General features: G+C 36.3%; 1 protein-coding gene across 1 annotated transcript in view; it reads left to right on the top strand.

Moving 5' to 3' along the window:
• Positions 1-18,253, top strand: part of CNTN3 (contactin 3) — a 340,550-nt gene that overhangs the window by 163,752 nt on the left and 158,545 nt on the right. The window contains exon 5 of the mRNA XM_033210477.1: positions 15,727-15,822. Within this exon, the coding sequence (XP_033066368.1) occupies positions 15,727-15,822 (96 nt within the window). The remainder of the gene's footprint in view (positions 1-15,726; positions 15,823-18,253) is intronic.

The raw sequence follows: 18,253 nt of genomic DNA, 5'->3' as shown, positions 1-18,253 counted from the left end.
AATAAAAGGAATAATGACAAGAAAAAAGTATACATGTTCAGTAGAGACACAATTTTTTCCAAATATTTTTGATCCACAATTGGTTCAATCCACCAATGGGGAACCTATGGATATAGAAGGTTGACTGTACATGCGTTTCTCTACATTCCACAATTATATTTTATGGGAGACTTTTTTTTTTTTTTTTGCTATTTGCTTTTCAAGCTTTAAGTTGGCGATTCAAGAGATCTATAGTAGAAGAACAAATCAACTATGCAAGGTAGGGATCTAAGATATTAATCTCTCACCAATGGATATATATTGCTTGTCTCATGTAAGATTAATATAGGGGTATAAGAGAGTGAGATCTCTTATTGAAATCACTTAATACATCTATTTATGTGCTTAATATATAATATATTCAAAGCAGTGTTTTCTATGCTCAGGATGTAAGAATGATCTGGAAAACTGTCCATGGTTTTGTGAAGCTTATGTTCTAGTTAGTGGAGGAGATGGGTACTAAACAAACATCAAATGTGCCACAGAATATTATACAAAACTTTGAAGAAACATGCAGGTACACAGGGTTATAGAAAGTGATAACTAATGGAAGCCAGTTATACCCAGATATGGTGTTGTCATATACATTTTAAAAGCTTTGTCTCATTTATCATTGCCTTGGGGCTTTATATCAAACCTCAGGGTTTCCTCGGTAGGTGTTATTCCTAGTTGCTGAGAAAGAGAAACCAAGGAACTGCATGGTTAAGGAACCAGTTGGCCTGATTCGGAAGGTCACAACACAGGCCTTTTTCACTCAGCCTTTTAGGCACTTAATTAGAGTTGTTGAATAAATGGGTGAATGATTGAAAGAATGAACATACCTAAATATGGCTTTCAAATTGGACATACTGTCTTTTTCACCTTTTGTAGGTGAAGTTTCTCAGGACTGAAAAGGAATCAGGAGCTTAAGCTTTAATTTGGTTGTGATGTTTCTCTGTTGTCTCCCACTTAGAAAGAGGATGTGACATCAGCCTGACTCTGACACTTAACCGGCAGTGTGATTTTAGGCAAGGCAAAACCTAATCTCTCATGGCCTTGGTTTGCTCATATAAAAATTGGGAATAACAATATCAGTATTGCCCATTTCACAGACTTTTTTTAGTATCATATAAGATGAAATATATTCAACTTTAGATGATCATACTTTTTATTTATTGGAGTGCAGTGGCTTGATCTCAGCTCACTGCAACCTCCGCCTTCCAGGTTCAAGAGACTCTCCTGCCTCAGTCGCCTGAGTAGCTGGGATTACAGGCGTGTGCCACCACGCCTGGCTAATATTTGTATTTTTAGTAGAGGTGGGGTTTTGTCGTGTTGGCCAGGCTGGACTCGTACTCCTGGCCTCAAGTGATCTGCCCACCTTGGCCTCCCAAAGTGCTGGGACTACAGGCATGAGCCACCACACCCAGCCTGATTGTACGTATTTGAGTCATCATTGATCCTTTAAAAAGTAATCTTCATTTCATTTGAATTAGAGAAGCATTTTTTTCCAGATACTTCATAAAATAATCTTTGATGTCCCTCTCTTATTTTGATGAAAATATTTTCAGTGTGAGTTATCATACCATTAAAGAAAGAAAGAAACCTAATTAGCTTCTTTTTATATAACAAATGTACTCTTTGAATGCCAGATCACAGGAGTTCTTACCACCTGTGAACTGTGCCGTTACTCTGGAACTGTGTTGTTGCAGGGTGAAATGTTAAAAAATGAACTATTTATAAGTAAGGGTAAGGATTCTGTGTTCAATATTTTTGTGTTGAGTTAGGAGAATTATTGCATGTGCTAATTTATTTTAATTTTTCAATATTGCTATGGTTGATAGAAGTCAACTTATAGTGTAGCATCTTATATTCATTGCAAAGATCACATGTGTCTTAAAAGCAACTATTTTATGAAATTTCTAAACAGTCTCAATGACTAATATATTTAGCTAAACACAGATGCTAAATATCTAGAGCTTTAAAACTCTAGTGTTGAATTCAACAACTATTATTAAACAATTACCCTACTAACTAGGGAGACGGAATAGAAATTATGGTGTTCTTGGAGAGACAGACATGCCTATAAAAAGCAAGAGGATAAATACAGGTAAACTAGAGTAGTTGCTGAAGACCTCAAAGGAGAAAGCAATAATTTAGCTGGACTTGGATGACAAATAAGTCTGGATAGATGTGACTGGGAAAAGACATAGGGTTTATCTTTGCCTAGAGAGGGGAACAACATGCTAACACTTATTGAGCACCTACTGCATTCCAAAAACTTTGCATTTATTTTCTCATATAACCGTCTCAGCTGGCCTCTAACACAGGTTATGTTATCTTCATTTTTCAGACTAAGATCCTAAGTATCAAAGTGTCTGAGAAATTCGTGCAAAATCAGAGAGATTCAATCACAGAGTGGTGGATATTACCATTGAAGTCTAACTGCAAATTCTTTGCTGAAGAAACCACTGAGACATTTTAATCTAGACTATTAAAAAGCTCTTAAAAATGTTTGAGTACATAATTAAGATAACTGCATTGAAGTGGTATGATTTGTTCCCGTATTCAGAATAATGTCATTTTATATGATCTCTTTATTTCCAAATTGGAGAGGAGATGTTACTAAGTGAGAAGACCAAGTACATCTTTGTATAACTAATGGCTACAACTCCTGTATGGCATGTCCAGTACAGTGGTCAGTTTTTGAAATACGATATTGTGTAATAGTCTTGAAAAAACAGCTTTCTCTATTTGATAATGTTTTATGTAAGAACATTGGCTTTTTCTGTTGCCCCATTGAAATCCTTTTAACTTGTACTTTTCACAGAGATTTTCTGAATGATCTCAAACCTCACATATACCACCTGGAGATCTTCATTTCAAAACAAAGAATGTGATTCCTGCTCTTGCCACAAAAATGGAAAAAAAAGTGTAGTTTTGATAGAAAAATTCTAGGGATATATATATGCACACACACACACACATACACACACACACATATACTTGAAGTATAAGAAACTCTTTTGAGAAAGCAAAGATTTAGTTGACTCTTCAGTTTGTAGTAACCATTCATGTTTTAAACTTTAGTATTGTAAAATTAACATCCATAATCAGTTGGGGAGAGTTTTTGTTGTTATGTGTTTTTCCTAGAATAGATACGTTAGAAGAGCAAAACTGTCAATAGCAGAAAGCAGAAACATTTTTTTTTTTTTGAGATGGAGTCTCACTCTGTTGCCCAGGCTGGAGTGCAGTGGTGCCATCTGGGCTCACTGCAAGCTCTGCCTCCCTGGTTCACACCGTTCTCCTGCCTCAGCCTCCTGAGTAGCTGGGACTACAGGTGTGTGCCACCACACCCGGCTAATTTTTGGTATTTTTAGTAGGGGTGGAGTTTCACCGTGTTAGCCAGGATGGCCTCAATCTTCTGACCTCATGATCTGCCCACCTCAGCCTCCCAAAGTGCTGGGATTACAGGCGTGAGCCACCGCACCTGGCCAGAAACACGGTTTTTAATTTTATTTGTTTGATTTAACAAATGAGCATTTTGTTTTTTACCTTTTACTAAGTACAGAAGGGGCTTTCTTATTTGATGTAGTCAGAGGCAGTACTCTGTCATATGAAAAATTATTTTAAAACAAGCAATCATTTTTAAAGGTATATAAATACCTTAAACAAGTTATTTTGCTTTGAGTATGCAGCTGCTTATGTTTTTTGTTTTGTAATGTGCCAAACATTCCTCTTTGAGAAAGGGTTGGACAGTAGGAGTTACTTTATTATTTATGTAAGCCATACTCCTGAATTTTTTATGATTTCCAATTGTTGTTTTACTTTTCATTTGAGTTATTTAAAAATATTTGTGAAACAATCTGGGTACAGAAATAGAATTAACAGAAAGAAAATTTTTGTTTTGTATTTTCAAAGCTTTTATGGTTGTCTTGCCTTATCTATTTTATCTAATTTGGCACTGGTTTTGGGGAAAGGAAAGATGAATTTCCTTTATTGAGCTTTTCAAAAGCCTTTTTTAAAATATATAAGCAACATATCCCCTTTTTCATATTCATATTTCATCACTTTTTTGGTATTTTTCTAATAATTTCAGTGAAATTCTTACTAGCATAATTAGTTTTGTTAGCAAATACATCCAATTGCAACGATGAAAGCAGAAGGGCTTGCTAGAGAGCAGCTACCAGGCACAAGCGTTCTGTTTGCCCTGGACAACTGACAGTATCATAGAGGGAATGGATCGTACTGCTTAGGTTGAGGCCATCTGTACTGGGTAGGTGTGGTATGAGGTCTGTGGAAGGCAACAAGGGGAGCTGGAGAAGGATCATGCCCTCAGCCTTATTCTTACTGAGCAGACAAACCTAAAATGCAGTTTCCATAAACATCCAAAATGTTCAGAGAAGGTATCTTTCACATAGGAGGAGTATTTTTAATTAGACCTTGAGGATTATTAGTAAATGTAAGTTGAAAGGAGAAAGAGCGTAAGCAAAGAGTTAGAATCAGAAATACTCTAAGTGACAGACTATGCTCTCTTGTCCAAATACCTGGAACCTAGGCATAAACTGCATGTACACATGCATATGCATACACATCTGTTGAATAATTGAATGAATGTTAGGACAGAGAATGTGGACTTTATCAAATCTTGGCAGTGGGAAATATGTATATAGGTATTTTAGCAGGTGTTAGAAACTGAGAGTGTGTTTTACAAAGAAAACTGAATTCTATGTGTAGAGGATAGATGGACTGGATGGGAGGAGAGAGGCTGCAGGTGGGGAGACCAGCCTGAGGGTTGAATGGACTTATTGCATAATACAAAGATAAAAAGAACTGGACTTGAAATCAGTGGAACTGGATGTGATATCAGCGTTATCAGCTATTGCATCTTGTTAGTCACATTCCAAAATAGCTTTCAGCCACAGTTTTCTAGAAAATGCAAAGTTAATACTTTTAAAATAGAACTTTTGTGAAAAATAAATGAGTTAAATTCAAGAAAATCTCTATCACAGTGTCTAGCAAATCCATCCATCCATTAATTCCTTCATATCTCCATTTGCTCAGTGTTGATGAAGCATACTCTTATGACACTAGGAATGCTAAGGTGTAAAAGCCAAACAAGCATATGGGGCCATATGCTTCATATGTGACAGCTGAATCTGCATTATAAAATAGTTCTAGGCTGAGTGTGGTGACTCATGTCTGTAACCCTAGCATTTCGAGAGGCTGAGACAGGTGGATCACTTGAGCCCAGGAGTTTGTGACTGGCCTGGGCAGCATGGGAAAACTCCATCTCTACAAAATAATACAAGAAACTAGCTGGGAATGTTGGCACACACCTTTGGACCCAGCTAGTCGGGAGACTGAAGCATAAGAATCTCTGGAGCCTGGAAGGGAGAGGTTACGTGAACTGAGATGCTGCCACTGCACTCCAGTCTAGATGATAGAGCAAGACCCTGTCTCGAAAATTAATTTAATTTAATTTAAATAGTTCCAGTAAAATTAATATGATGGCAGTGCAAAATCAGAGAGAAATTGGAAGAGTAATACTGGGTTTTGCAGAACAATTAACTTGATCAAATTTAATGTATTGAGCAAATGTAGGAAAAGAAAGAGCCAAACTGGATGTGGGAGTCTTTGAGAGAATAATAAGCGGGAAGTTGGAAGAGGAACTATATTAGAGAAAACACCAAGAACATAGGAAAATGCAATGTCAAATATGAGATGGCAATTGAACATCCAAAAAAAATATCTGGAAGGCATGCATAAAATGCATGTTTTGAATCAAAATTTGATGGACATATCATTGATATATACATAGTGTTAGAATCTTGAGACTTGGTGAGTTTCCTGAAAGAATGTGAAGAAAAATGATAGTAGCTATCATTTATTTAACATTTATAAATTAAGCACTGTTTTAAGTAATTTACACGAGTTATCTTATTTCTTCCTTGCAACAATAGCAGAAATAATTGCTGTCTTATCCTTAATTTACTGATGGGGAACCTGTGGATCAAGAAATGAAGTAATATGCCCTGTTCAAATAGCTAGACAGAATCAGACAAGGGATTGCACCTAGGTTTGTCTGACTCCACAGGACAAAGACTTGACTTCAATCCAAGTTAAAAATTGAAAGGAAACATGTTCATGGACCTCTGGGGGTGGACGGTAGAGAGTATTCAGAAAAGCTGGGCGTGAGATCATTGGAAGGTATGTTTTATTTTTAAGATGGGGTGAACTGTGCATGTTTGAAAAACTGTAAGGAAGACAAAAGAGAGATGGAAACAGGAATCGTTATGAAACCAGAGACTCAAAAGGAAAAATGAAACCTTGTACTTGTATAATTGTTTTCATTTTTCAAAAGGCTTACAGATCTGGTATGCTAAAGTTCCTCTCTTGAAAAGCCCTGTAAGGTTCAAAGGGTGGATATTGTACCCACTTTACAAATAGAATGCGTGGAGACACAGGGCAATCAAGTGACACACCTGTAGACCTGCAGACCTGGATTATGGTCAGAAGATCCTGATGTTCCAATTTCCTGTGTTCTCTTCCTAAATTTCACTAGTAGAAAGTTAGGAACTCTGCAACACAGACACCAATAATTTAACTTTGGTAGGAAGACCCATGATGGAGATCCTAAGGAAAATGAGATAATGGATGCTTATTTCAGACATTCTTTGATGACCTACACAATGCCAAGAAGTATGTGACAGTCTAGACATAGAAAGATGAAAAGGACAAGGCTCTAATCCTGGCAGAGCACCCAAAATAGATGAACGAGGTGGGAAAATATAACGGTATATAAAATAAGAAAGAACAGCAATAATTTCAAAGGTTTCAAAAAAGAGATGTTGCCAAAGCTGGTTTGGAAGATAAATAAAAGTCTTCTGTATCAGTGAAGGAGTGGGAACCTTATATGCATGGCATGGGCTAGCATTTTTGTGCTTGGGGAAAATGAAAAGTTTGTTGCTGCTTAGTGTATGGGGCTGGGAGTTGACAATGTTGGAACAATGTATAGGAGGCAGATGAAGCTGAACTATGAAATACCTATGTGAAAAGGTTTTATAGGGTGTACTTCGGTGCTTAGGGTCCACCCTGTGCCTACATTTTCCAGGTTGTGTTTCAGAACAAAACAATAGATCCTGAGGATATTAAGATCTTATTAGATCCTTTGCTACATTTCCTGTATAGGCTTAGAAAAATACGAAATACTTCAGTCTCTGCTTGGAGACTTACAGTGCACACCTGTTTTAAAATCACTCAAAAGGCTCAGGCTTAAGGAAGAAGTCTGTTTGTGGTAAACATTTTTGATGCCCTATATCACACCTCTGATGCCCACCTCCCAAGCATCTGCAGAGAGGGTAGACAGTTCCTTGCAGGTTCATAGTGGAAGCTCTGATGGAGAGGAGGGAGTCGTTGACCCCAGGGAAATTCCTCCACTATTGGGGTTGGGAGCCTGTATATACCCATGACTCCTGTCTTTCAAATGGATGATTCTGGATAGCCTTTTGTATGGTTGTCAGAGGTTCATTTGAAATCAACTTCTCATTGCCTGCAGTAGCAACTTCAATAATGTACCCAGATGTTGAATTTTCCTCCATCTCTCCCCTTTCCTTCCCCACTGCCTCTAAGATCATGCCACATAAACTGTGTCACCCAAGTCTTTTTGGAAGCTCTGGTTTTGGGGAAACAAAACTAAAACACTATTGAACTTTTGTTGAATAAGCTATTATTTTTCATAAGGGTAAAGTTTTATTTTCCTAAGACACACTTTGCCATGGGAGAGTTTTCCCTTAGGGGCTTTATACATAATTAAATGTTTTGAGAATTGGACCAGCAAGAAAAGGAACAAAAAAAGGAGGAGACACTTTGAATTTGGGTGTTGGGGAATACAGCAAGAAATAATGAAAATAATGACTGAGTTTTGAACATGCTGATACTGAAGATAACTGAGTCAGTTGTTTATGTCTAATATTCTGATTTAGGAGATCTTCTTAGTGCTTCTGCGTGTGCCATGATGCAGGAAGAAAGGTGTGGTCATTCACTGAACTGGGATTTTTGTATTTTTGTAGTGGGCATGCTTTAATGAGATTTATCAACTAACTGAAACTTTACCACTTGATTGCGAAACTGAATCGTTGCATGGTATTCTTTTTTACAGCAAGCTTGTCCAGCCTGCAGCCCATGGTGGCTTTGAATGCAGCCCAACACAAATTTGTAAACTTTCATAAAACATTATGAGTTTTTTTGTGATTTTTTTTTTTAGCTCATTGGCTATTGTTGGTGTTAGTGTATTTTATGTGTGACCCAAGATAATTCTTCTTCCAATGTGGCCTAGGGAAGCCAAAAGATTGGACACCCCTGACTTACAGTAAGGGTGAAAACCATAACTAAATTGCAGGCTTCATTTTGATTGCTTTTCTGGGTATGTTCATTGGATTTTTTCTTAGCTTTTGCATGGCAATGCACAACTTTCTTTTATTGGCAGCGACCTGATTCTTTCAAAGGTAGTCTTGTCATTTACACTGCTCATGTAATGATTTAATTTGATAACTACCAATCACTAAGCATTTCAACATTAAACATTAAAGATGTTTAAGGTATTACGTATGGAAGACTGTTACATTACCTGTGTCTGTGTTCCTGGTACAAATTGTCACTACTGGATAGTATTTTTCATTTTAATTGAAGAGGTAACACTTCACCTCATAGCATCAAATAGCGTTGTATTATACAAGTAATAAAGCTCACATCCAGTTTTCAGTGACAATGATTTTATTTGCTCTTCATGCTGTGATCACAAGTAGATATAAAGCATTTTGAGGCAGAGCTCTTCAGTTTTTAAATGTTGAGACCATTTAGTCAGCTGGCCACCATTTCAGATATATTGCCACTATTATGTTCCATTTTAGTTCTTTTAGAGGGAAAATGGTTTGTTTTACTTTGCAGTCTCTTATTGACATCTTTTTTAATATTTCTGTGCCCAGTTGCACATATGGCCTTTGCCAGCATTTCCCATAAAATTTTCTACATAGAATTATTTGGTCAAATACATTTAGGATACTCTATAATATCCATTCCACTTTAGTAGACATTATCAGTCCATAATTTATATTAAGGTCTCTGACTTATTCTGCATAAAGAAACTCATTTAACTTGGCTTGACACAAGTTTACTCAAATTTACTTGTTGGGAAATGGTAGTCATTGTTCTGGTTGATTTTAAGTCATACAGAGACAGACTCGTGCACTATACCCCTGAGTGACACCAAGTGATATTTCACATACTCTGCTTGGTAGTTCACTACCTAGGTCAATCCAGGTGAGAAACCAACACCAACAATATGTAGGAAGGGGAAACAGATTGAGCACAGAATGTCAGAGAAAGTCAGAGTGACCCCAATTTCTTTTCTCCATATGCATTGATTGTTTCCTGGGATTTTCCTTGCCACTGCGTGGGAAGATCAACCTGAAGTGCAGAGCTTCGGTAGGCAATAGAAAACCAGGCCTAATATAGAAAATTAACAGACATGTATCAAGGTGAAGACTTTTATACACCAGAAATGGTCCATGTGAATTTTTACAAAAAGCTAGTCACAAGGAGGAGTGTTCTTCCCTAAGCTCTCTCTCTGCACACCTTTCTTTCAGGTTGACTTTGGAGATAACTGGCCCCATGTTGTGACTGGAGCTTTGGACTCTGGTAGAGTAGCACACAGAGCTAATGGCCAGAAGTGGGGTCAGCAAGCCACTTCTGTCCTGTAGGAAATGTGGAGGAAGAGGAAAGAAAATAAAAGGAAATACAGAGAGCTGGATTTTATCTTTGCTTGCTTGCTTATTATTTTTTAATTCAGATTTCCCTGGTTTATACATACTCATTGTGTGTGTGTATTTAGTTCTAATTTTATCACATGGATGTTCATGTGTTGACCACCACAGTCAAGAAAGAGAACAGTTCAGGTCCCACGAGGATCCCTCATAGTACCCTTTGATAACAACACTCCCACCCCTGCCTCCACCTTCCCTAAAGTTGGCAGCCACCGATTTACTCCCATTTCTGTTTTTGTTTTAATTTTTTTAAGAGATGGGGTCTCACTATATTGCCCAGGCTTGTCTCTAACTCCTGGCCTCAAGCAATCCTCCTACCTCAGCCTCTGGAGTTACTGGGATTACAGTTGTAAAACACCATCCTCAGCACCAAATCCTGTTTCTAAAAGCTGAATGTTTTAAAGTTTTACATAAATGGAATCATATAGTAAGTAACCTTTTGGAATTGGCATATGTTTGTCAGCATAATTTCCTGAAGATTCATCAAAGGGGTTGGGTGTATGAAGATTTCATTGCTTTGAATTGCAGGGTAGCATTCCATGGTATGGATGTAGCAATGTGCATTTAACCATTCACACATTGAAGGTACTTGGGTTGTTTCCAGTTTAGGGCTGTTACACATAAAACTCTGTGAACTTTTATGTACAGGTGTTTGTGTGAACAAGTGTTTTCATTTCTCTAGGATAAATGCCCAAGAGTGCAATTGCTGGTCATATGATAGTTGCATGTGGTTCATTTTACAGGAAACTAAAAAATATATATATATTTTCCATAGTGGCTTTAACATTTTACACTTAAGAAGACAATGTCTGAATCATCCAGCCTCCTTACATCCTCTCCAAGATTTAGTGCTGTCACTGTTTTGTTTTTTGTTTTTAGCTGTTTTGGTAGGTGTGGAGTGATAGCTCATTGTAGTTTTAATTTGCATTTCCCTGATGTCTAATGATGTTGAACATCTTTTCAGGTCCTTATTTTCCATCTGTTTTTCCTCTTCAGTGAACTGTTTCTTTGTGTCTTCTTCCCATTTTCTAATGGAATCATATGTTTTATACTATTGAATTTTGGGCAGTCTTACTTATTGCAGATACTGTTCCTTTAGTGGATAAGTGGTTTTCAAGTATATCCTCCCAGTTCGTAGCTTTTCTTTACATCCTCTTCACTTGAACTTTCACGGAGCAGAAGTTTTAAATGTTGATGCAGTCTGGTTTATCAGTCCTTCCTTTTAAAGACCATTCAATTGGTGTCAAGTCTAAAAACTCTTTGCCTAGCCTTGCATCCCAAAGATGGTTTCCAATATTTTTTAAATAAAAGTTCTATAGCTTTATGTTTTACATTTAAGTTTGTGGTCTATTTTGAGTTGATTTTTAAACTGAGTAAAGTTTCGGTTGATTTTTTTTTTCTATCCTTCCATTAAATTGCATTTTTTCAAAAATCAGCTGAGCCCATTTTTGTGAGTCTATTTCTGGGTTCCGTGTTTCACTCTATGGATCGATGTGTCTCTCCCTGTGCCACTACCACATGATCTTGATCATTGTAGCTATATTATAAGCCTCAATATTAGGTAGAGTGATTCTTCCTGCTTTGTTTTTAGTCTAGATTGTTTTAGGCATTTTAAGTCCTGTGTCTTTGCATATAAATTTTAGAATAAGCTTGTCTTTATCTACAAAAGAAAAAGAACAAACCGAAAACCATGCTGGTATTTTGATCAGAATTATATTAAAATTATACACTCATGTGTCACTTAACGACAGGGATATGTACTGAGAAATGCATCATTAGGTGATTTCATCAAACATCATAGTATGTACTTACCATACTCAGATGGCATAACCTACTACATACCTAGGCTGTATAGTATAGACTATTGCTGCTAGGCTACAGACCTGTACAGCAGATCACTTTACTTAATACTGTAGGCAACTGTGACATAGTGGTGAATATTTGTGTTTCTGAACATATCTAAGCATAGAAAAGGTACAGTACAATATAAAAGACAGGAAATGGCATATCTATACTGAACACTTACCATGAATGGAGCTTGCAGAACTGGAGGCTGTTGTGGGTGAATTGGTGAGTGAGTGGTGAGTGAATGTGAAGGCCTAGGACGTTACTGTACATTACTATAGACTTCATAAACACTGTACACTTAGGCTACACTGAATTTATAAAAATATGTTTCAGTAATAAATTACTCTTGGCTTACTGTAACTTTTGTATTTATAAACTTTTTAATGTTTTATAAATTTTGACCCATAATAACACTTAGCTTAAAACACACATTGTAAAGCTTTACTAAACTGTTTTCTTATACACTTATTCTATAAGCTTTTTAATTTTGTTTTTTTTTTTAAGTGTTTTTGCCAAAAACATTTAAAAACACACATGTTAACCTAGGCCTACACAGGGTCAGGATCATCAATATCACTGTTTTCCACCTCCACATCTTATCCCACTGGAAGATCTTCAGGGACAATAACATGCATGGAGCGGTCATCTCATATAATGACAATGCCTCCTTCCAAAAAACTCCTGAAGGGCCTACCTCAGGCTGTTTTATGGTTAACCTTTTTTTTTTTTTTTAATTTGTAGAAGTAATATATTCTAAAATAACAAAAAAATTATAGCATAGTAAATACATAAACCCTTAACAATTGTTTGGTATCATTCTCAAGTATTATATGCTATACATAATTGTATATGCAAGACTTTTATGTGACGGGCAGCATAGTAGGTTTTTTACACCATCACCACAAATACAGGAGTAATATATTTCACTACTATGTCATGATGGCTATGATGCCATTGTTGTAAAAATGGTCTGGCCATATATGTGGGCCACCATTGAGCGAAATGTCGTTTTGCAGCATATAACAGTGTATTAATTTGGGAAGAACAGCAATTATGTTGAATCTGACAATCCATGTACATAGTATGTGTCTGCATTTATTTAAGCCTTTCCATTTTTTTTCTTTTTCATTAGCATTTTGTAATTTTCAGTATACAGATCTTTTGCATGTTTTGTTATATGTAATTTACCTGAGTATTTTATTTTATTTGGAACAATTGTGAGTGGTTTTGAGTTTTTAATTTCAGTTTTTACATGTTTATTTTTAGTATGTACAAATTGTAACCTGTGATCTGCTTAATTCCCTTGTATTTCTGATTCTGGGGGGGAAGCACTCGGTCTTTCACCATTAAATATGATGTTAGTTGTAGTTACTTGTAGGTGTTCTTTATCATCTTAGTTTGTTTTTGAAGTTCAAAATTGGGCTATATATAGCTTGACTTACATTTGAGTGGCACGTGTAATCTTGCACTAGATATTTCAATGATCTGAAACTTATTAGACATTGACACTACTCTTTTCCCGTAGTTCCTAGTGTTGCAAAAAAAGGAGAAAAGTCTTGCTATACCTTGACTGTAACATATATGTTCTTATACATCTATGTTGCTCCATCTGCCTCAGAAAAATGCCCACCCTGGCCCTCTGACTGCTACTGCTACTGTCCGTCTACTTGGCCGGGTTCTGCTTGTTAAAGCCTTGGTTACACCTGTAGATTAACTACGCAGTCCTCTGTATACTTACCCCCTTTTCAGCAAAGTGCCACTTAAAATGTGCCATTATGATTAAGTTATTTTTCTTTGTTTCCTGATGCTACGTCCATGAACTGGCCATATCAGATATCCAGAACAATATTCCGTGCACTCATGCACTGCAGAAAGAGTATCAATGCATGTATCTAGACCAATGGGCAGATCTGTGCCAGCTATATTTGTGCTTAGGCAAAAGAGATTTTACCTTTGGAGGAGACATTACTGGTTTCCATAGAACTATTCTATACTTTTTTGCATATTCTAGCTAAAATCAGTGATAGAAAACTTCCACACCGTGAAATAATATATGGCAGAAGATAACTAGGAATTGGACAGGAAGTCAGCAATGATGATACATACTTGATCATCAAAAAATAATCTTTGGAAATTCCATGTATGACTACATTCTGATATGATGTACTGCCCCATTTAGCCATTGGTAAACATTTGGATGGTTCAGTTTTGCAATTCTAACTCAGTTAGTTACATTCCAGAGGCTTAATGTTTTGAGAATGTTGCATATTAGTTACAGATTTTACAATACTCTGTTATTGCATAATTTCTGCTGGATAGCCTGTGGTTAAAATAAGTCCATCAACTGTTTTTTTCTCCTTTATGGGCACACACAAGAGAGTTTTGCTGAATCATTTTACTCCATATTTAAAACTTCGCAATTTAATACTACTTTTCAGTAACAATATTATGAGGCACATAGGCCCTCTTATTTCTCTCTGATATACTGCTATATAGTCCTTAGAATATCCTTAAATGTCTACAGGTTCTGGTTTTATCAATTTGAAGGTAATTATTTTGCTTTATATATTTTTCAAAGAAAAGTTGAAACTCTCCAAGTTGTATTCTAAAATACATCTACTGTTTCACTCTGTATAGACACCACTTAGGCAATTTATATAAGCCCTTAAGAGCTGTGAAATCAGTATATTCTTTCAGAAACTGACAGTGCAATTGTTCTGATACAGAAAGTGACACCATAGAGTATATTAACTGTGTAATTTACAAGCATTTTTTTTTGTAAGTCAGAGTTTAGAGAAACAGGTCTTTCTTCCTCTTTCTCTATAGACTAAAGCATTTTTAAAAACGAAATCAACAGAATTTTCTCTCTCCTGGAATTTAAGTTGGAAAGAATGAATCAGTATTTGCTGTACTGGATTGCCATTGGAAGAAATTAAATGTTCTCTAAAAATAACCACTGGTAATCAAAATAGTATTTGCCCTTGATTGCTATTTTTTTAACTTTTTTAAACACTTGAAAAATTCTTTGGATACTTATAATTATTTTTAGCAGCTACAAATAAAAGGGAATATGCTGATTTAAATTACTGTTATCCTTTGAATTCTACGTACTTGGTAATTTCCAGTGACAATATATCTTCTACAGAGCCCTTCACAATATGGGAAAAATAGGACTTGTACTCAGAAACTGAATATTTTCACATATTTTTGTAAATAAAAATAATTGTAGGTAGAATAAAATCTATTTAGGTTATTTATGATAGAATATTTTAGGAGGGAAATTCATGAATAGTTGGCCATTTTTACAAGTTAAAGCTGAACGTATTCATAACATGGTGAATCACTGGTGAATGTGAAAGTCGTATTTATGTATATTTTTGATTTAGGATATTTCATTTCCTTTTTTGAATTATATTATCTGGTTGGTTCATTCTGATATACACTTTGCCTTTGGATAGTTTATGCCATTTTTGACACTATTTCAGCAACGTGGGATCAGTGGGTATACATTTATATTGTATTGCTGAATTTCTAGAAGTTTTAATAAAGAAATCAGCTTTTCTACCTCAAAGCAAGTAGTTTTCTCTCTAGGTTCTTGGAAAGAGATTTTAAAATTGTTTTCCATGCAAGAACAGAAACCCAAATACTGTATGTTCTTACTTATAAGTGAAAGATAAATATTAGGTACTTATGACTGTAAAGATGGCAACAATGGACCCTGGGGACGACTAGAGTGGGGAGGAAGGGAGAGGGGCAAGGATTAGAAAACTACGTACTGGGTTCCGTACTCACTACCTGGGTGATAAGATCAATCATACCCCAAACCTCAGCATTACACAATATAACCACATAACAAACATGTACGTGTACCTCCTGAATCTAAAATAAAGGGTGAAATTCTAAGTAAATAAAAATAAACATTTTTAAAGAAAAAAAGCAAAAAATAAAATTGTTTTCTAAGAGAAAGGAAGGTCTTGGTGTAAAATTTGTCATTTAATTGGCCTTTCTGAAATTCAGTTTTGTTTTGTTTTCAAATCAGATCTTGAAAATTTTAAAACCAAAATGAGGAGTACAGTGTCTGTGCGTGAAGGCCAGGGAGTTGTGCTGCTCTGCGGCCCCCCACCACACTCTGGAGGTAAGTCATGCTCTGTTTCTGCTTTTCATATTTATTAAGGTTCAGGGCAAGGCCTGCAGCGCATGTACCGTTATTGCATCTGTAAATTACTCTGAGAAACTTGATAACTTGGGCATTAGATTCTGTCAGCTGAGTTGGAATATGAGGAACTCTACAGAAAATAGTCCATCCAGAGAAGTTTCTAAACAATTGACTCATTGACTTTTGGGGTTTTAAAGACAAGAGAGATCACATTCACTTCAGTTACCTAATGGTGCTAAACAATGCTTTGTCATTACACCATTATCATTTGCTTTTTAGTCTTATGCCATGTCAAATTGGATCTTTGCTGTTTGTCTGCCTCTCTTTCTCTCTCTCTCTCTCTCTCTCTCTCTCTCTCTCTCTCTCTCATACACACAAGCTTATTAGTATGTGCCAATAAGCCTCTTTATATATGTATTTTATATATATATATATATATATATATATATATAAATGATATGTGTGTATATTCACATCATTTACATTGGAGCATTGGAAGTGCAAATTTTATGCTATATTGGTATAAATTGAAATATTACTAGAAATTCAGAACCTTACCAAGATAGTGACCCAGAGTAAAAATGAACTTCAGCACATATGAAAATAATTTGATTATCTCTCCAGTATGAGCCTAGAGTGCTGGTTTGATTTTCCTATCGTGCTCTCTATTGCAAACTTGGTCACTTGCAGGAACAAAGAGGGCATTATTAATGAATAAATCACTGTTCTCAGAGAAACACACATTTTGTTATTGAGAGGATGAGAATTACTGGGAGATAAACAAGTTAGAGTGGATCTTTCTGACCAGAAGCAAAACTGAGAAGTCTACTTGTCATTATAGTAAAACTTATTCAAAGGAAAACATGCTGGAATTTATTTGTTCTGTGCTATACAAATTACAGTCGTTTCCACCCAATGAGTTGTCAGTTTTGATCACAAACCCTCAGCCCAATAAGACAGATATCTCCCATCTTCAGGATCTGGCCACTTGAAATTTGTGAACCATCTGGGGACTGCAGACTTGGAACTTGATTAACAAATAGGATTGCCAGCCATCATGTGATCTGCTGTGGGTTTAAATTGTGTTCTCCAATTTATTTCAAGGGTGTTCATAATTGCTGGAATCTTGATGTTTCAGAAGAACTTTAACTTTCAAGAGAAGCGTAGAGCTTCTTGATTGCAAACAAAGTAACAGAAGTCAAACTATCTTGACCAAAAATTGGGAGTTTGCAGGCTCACATAACTGGGATGATCAAATGGCTTCTAGTAGCACTGTGTAGTTTTACAAAGACATACGCCATCGAGAAAGACATGCTGTCTCACCATGGGGTGTGGGGTTAGTGGATGGCCACCAGCTCTCACTCCTTCCTGGTCTGCCCCAGCTGTAGAGAGACACTTGCCCATAGTCACACCCCTCTTGAGGAAGCCCACATCTAGTGACTGAGCAAGGCTGGGATATGAAGGGTCAGCCATTTCTGACCAACACTGGTCATTTCTGATTGAATCCACAGCTTCCTGTCAGGATGACCATGTCTTTGTTGGACCACATCACAGTTCAGTTTCTTTCTCTTCCCAGTTGAATCCTAGGTTTTCCTTTATGGGTTTTGATCATTGATTAAAAGCTTATATTCCAAACTCTATTTAGGGGTCTGCTCCCTGAAAACCCAATTTGTTGGATTCAGGGATTGAACCAGTTTCATAAACCATCCATTTTTCCCTATATTTCTTGATTCCACTTGTCTCAATATTGCCTCCATTCCCATGTATATTCCTTGTAGGGGCAAAGGTGGCCTCTGACAGCTCTAAGCTCTGTGATCCTTAATGCTAAATATCCTAATGAAGCAGACACCCTATCTCTCTGTGGCTCCTGATTCTTTTAGAGTCAGCCTTATTTATGGGAGCCCTGAAGCTGAGGACTTGAGTCAGTCCACCTACTGACAAGCACTGGAATGAGAAAAAAGCAGTTTCCAAAGGAAGTGTTTTATTATAAGAAAACAGAGGGAGATATATTAGACAGAAATAAATAATTGCTAAAACTATATCTAGGAAGGAAGTATCAAAATAATTTAAATTTATATTGTCTCAAATGGACATAAAATAATTGCTGGATAGTCTTGGTTGTGATCAGTTTTATAGGTGTTGACCCAATTTAAAATTCCAACTGAGTGGTTTTCTTTAAGTGTTATTATGATTAGATACATTCACTGATTAGAAAGGAGGAACTTTTTGGTTGGCTAAGTATGCACACATTGAACATGTCTTAGTAAGCTGTTGGATGAAGCATGTCCCAAAAGATAAATCTATTCAAATGTTATAAAATTGGAGAACTGTTAGCCCATCACACCTATCCTAAGTAATGATATCCTGATTTTTCTCTGCCTTTGGTGACTTTCAAAGGTAGTCCTTTCTT

The sequence above is a fragment of the Trachypithecus francoisi genome, unplaced genomic scaffold, assembly GCF_009764315.1.
Source record: "Trachypithecus francoisi isolate TF-2019V2 unplaced genomic scaffold, Tfra_2.0 Lachesis_group0, whole genome shotgun sequence".
NCBI classification, from domain to species: domain Eukaryota; kingdom Metazoa; phylum Chordata; class Mammalia; order Primates; family Cercopithecidae; genus Trachypithecus; species Trachypithecus francoisi.
This window is presented reverse-complemented; position numbering and strand designations above follow the sequence as displayed.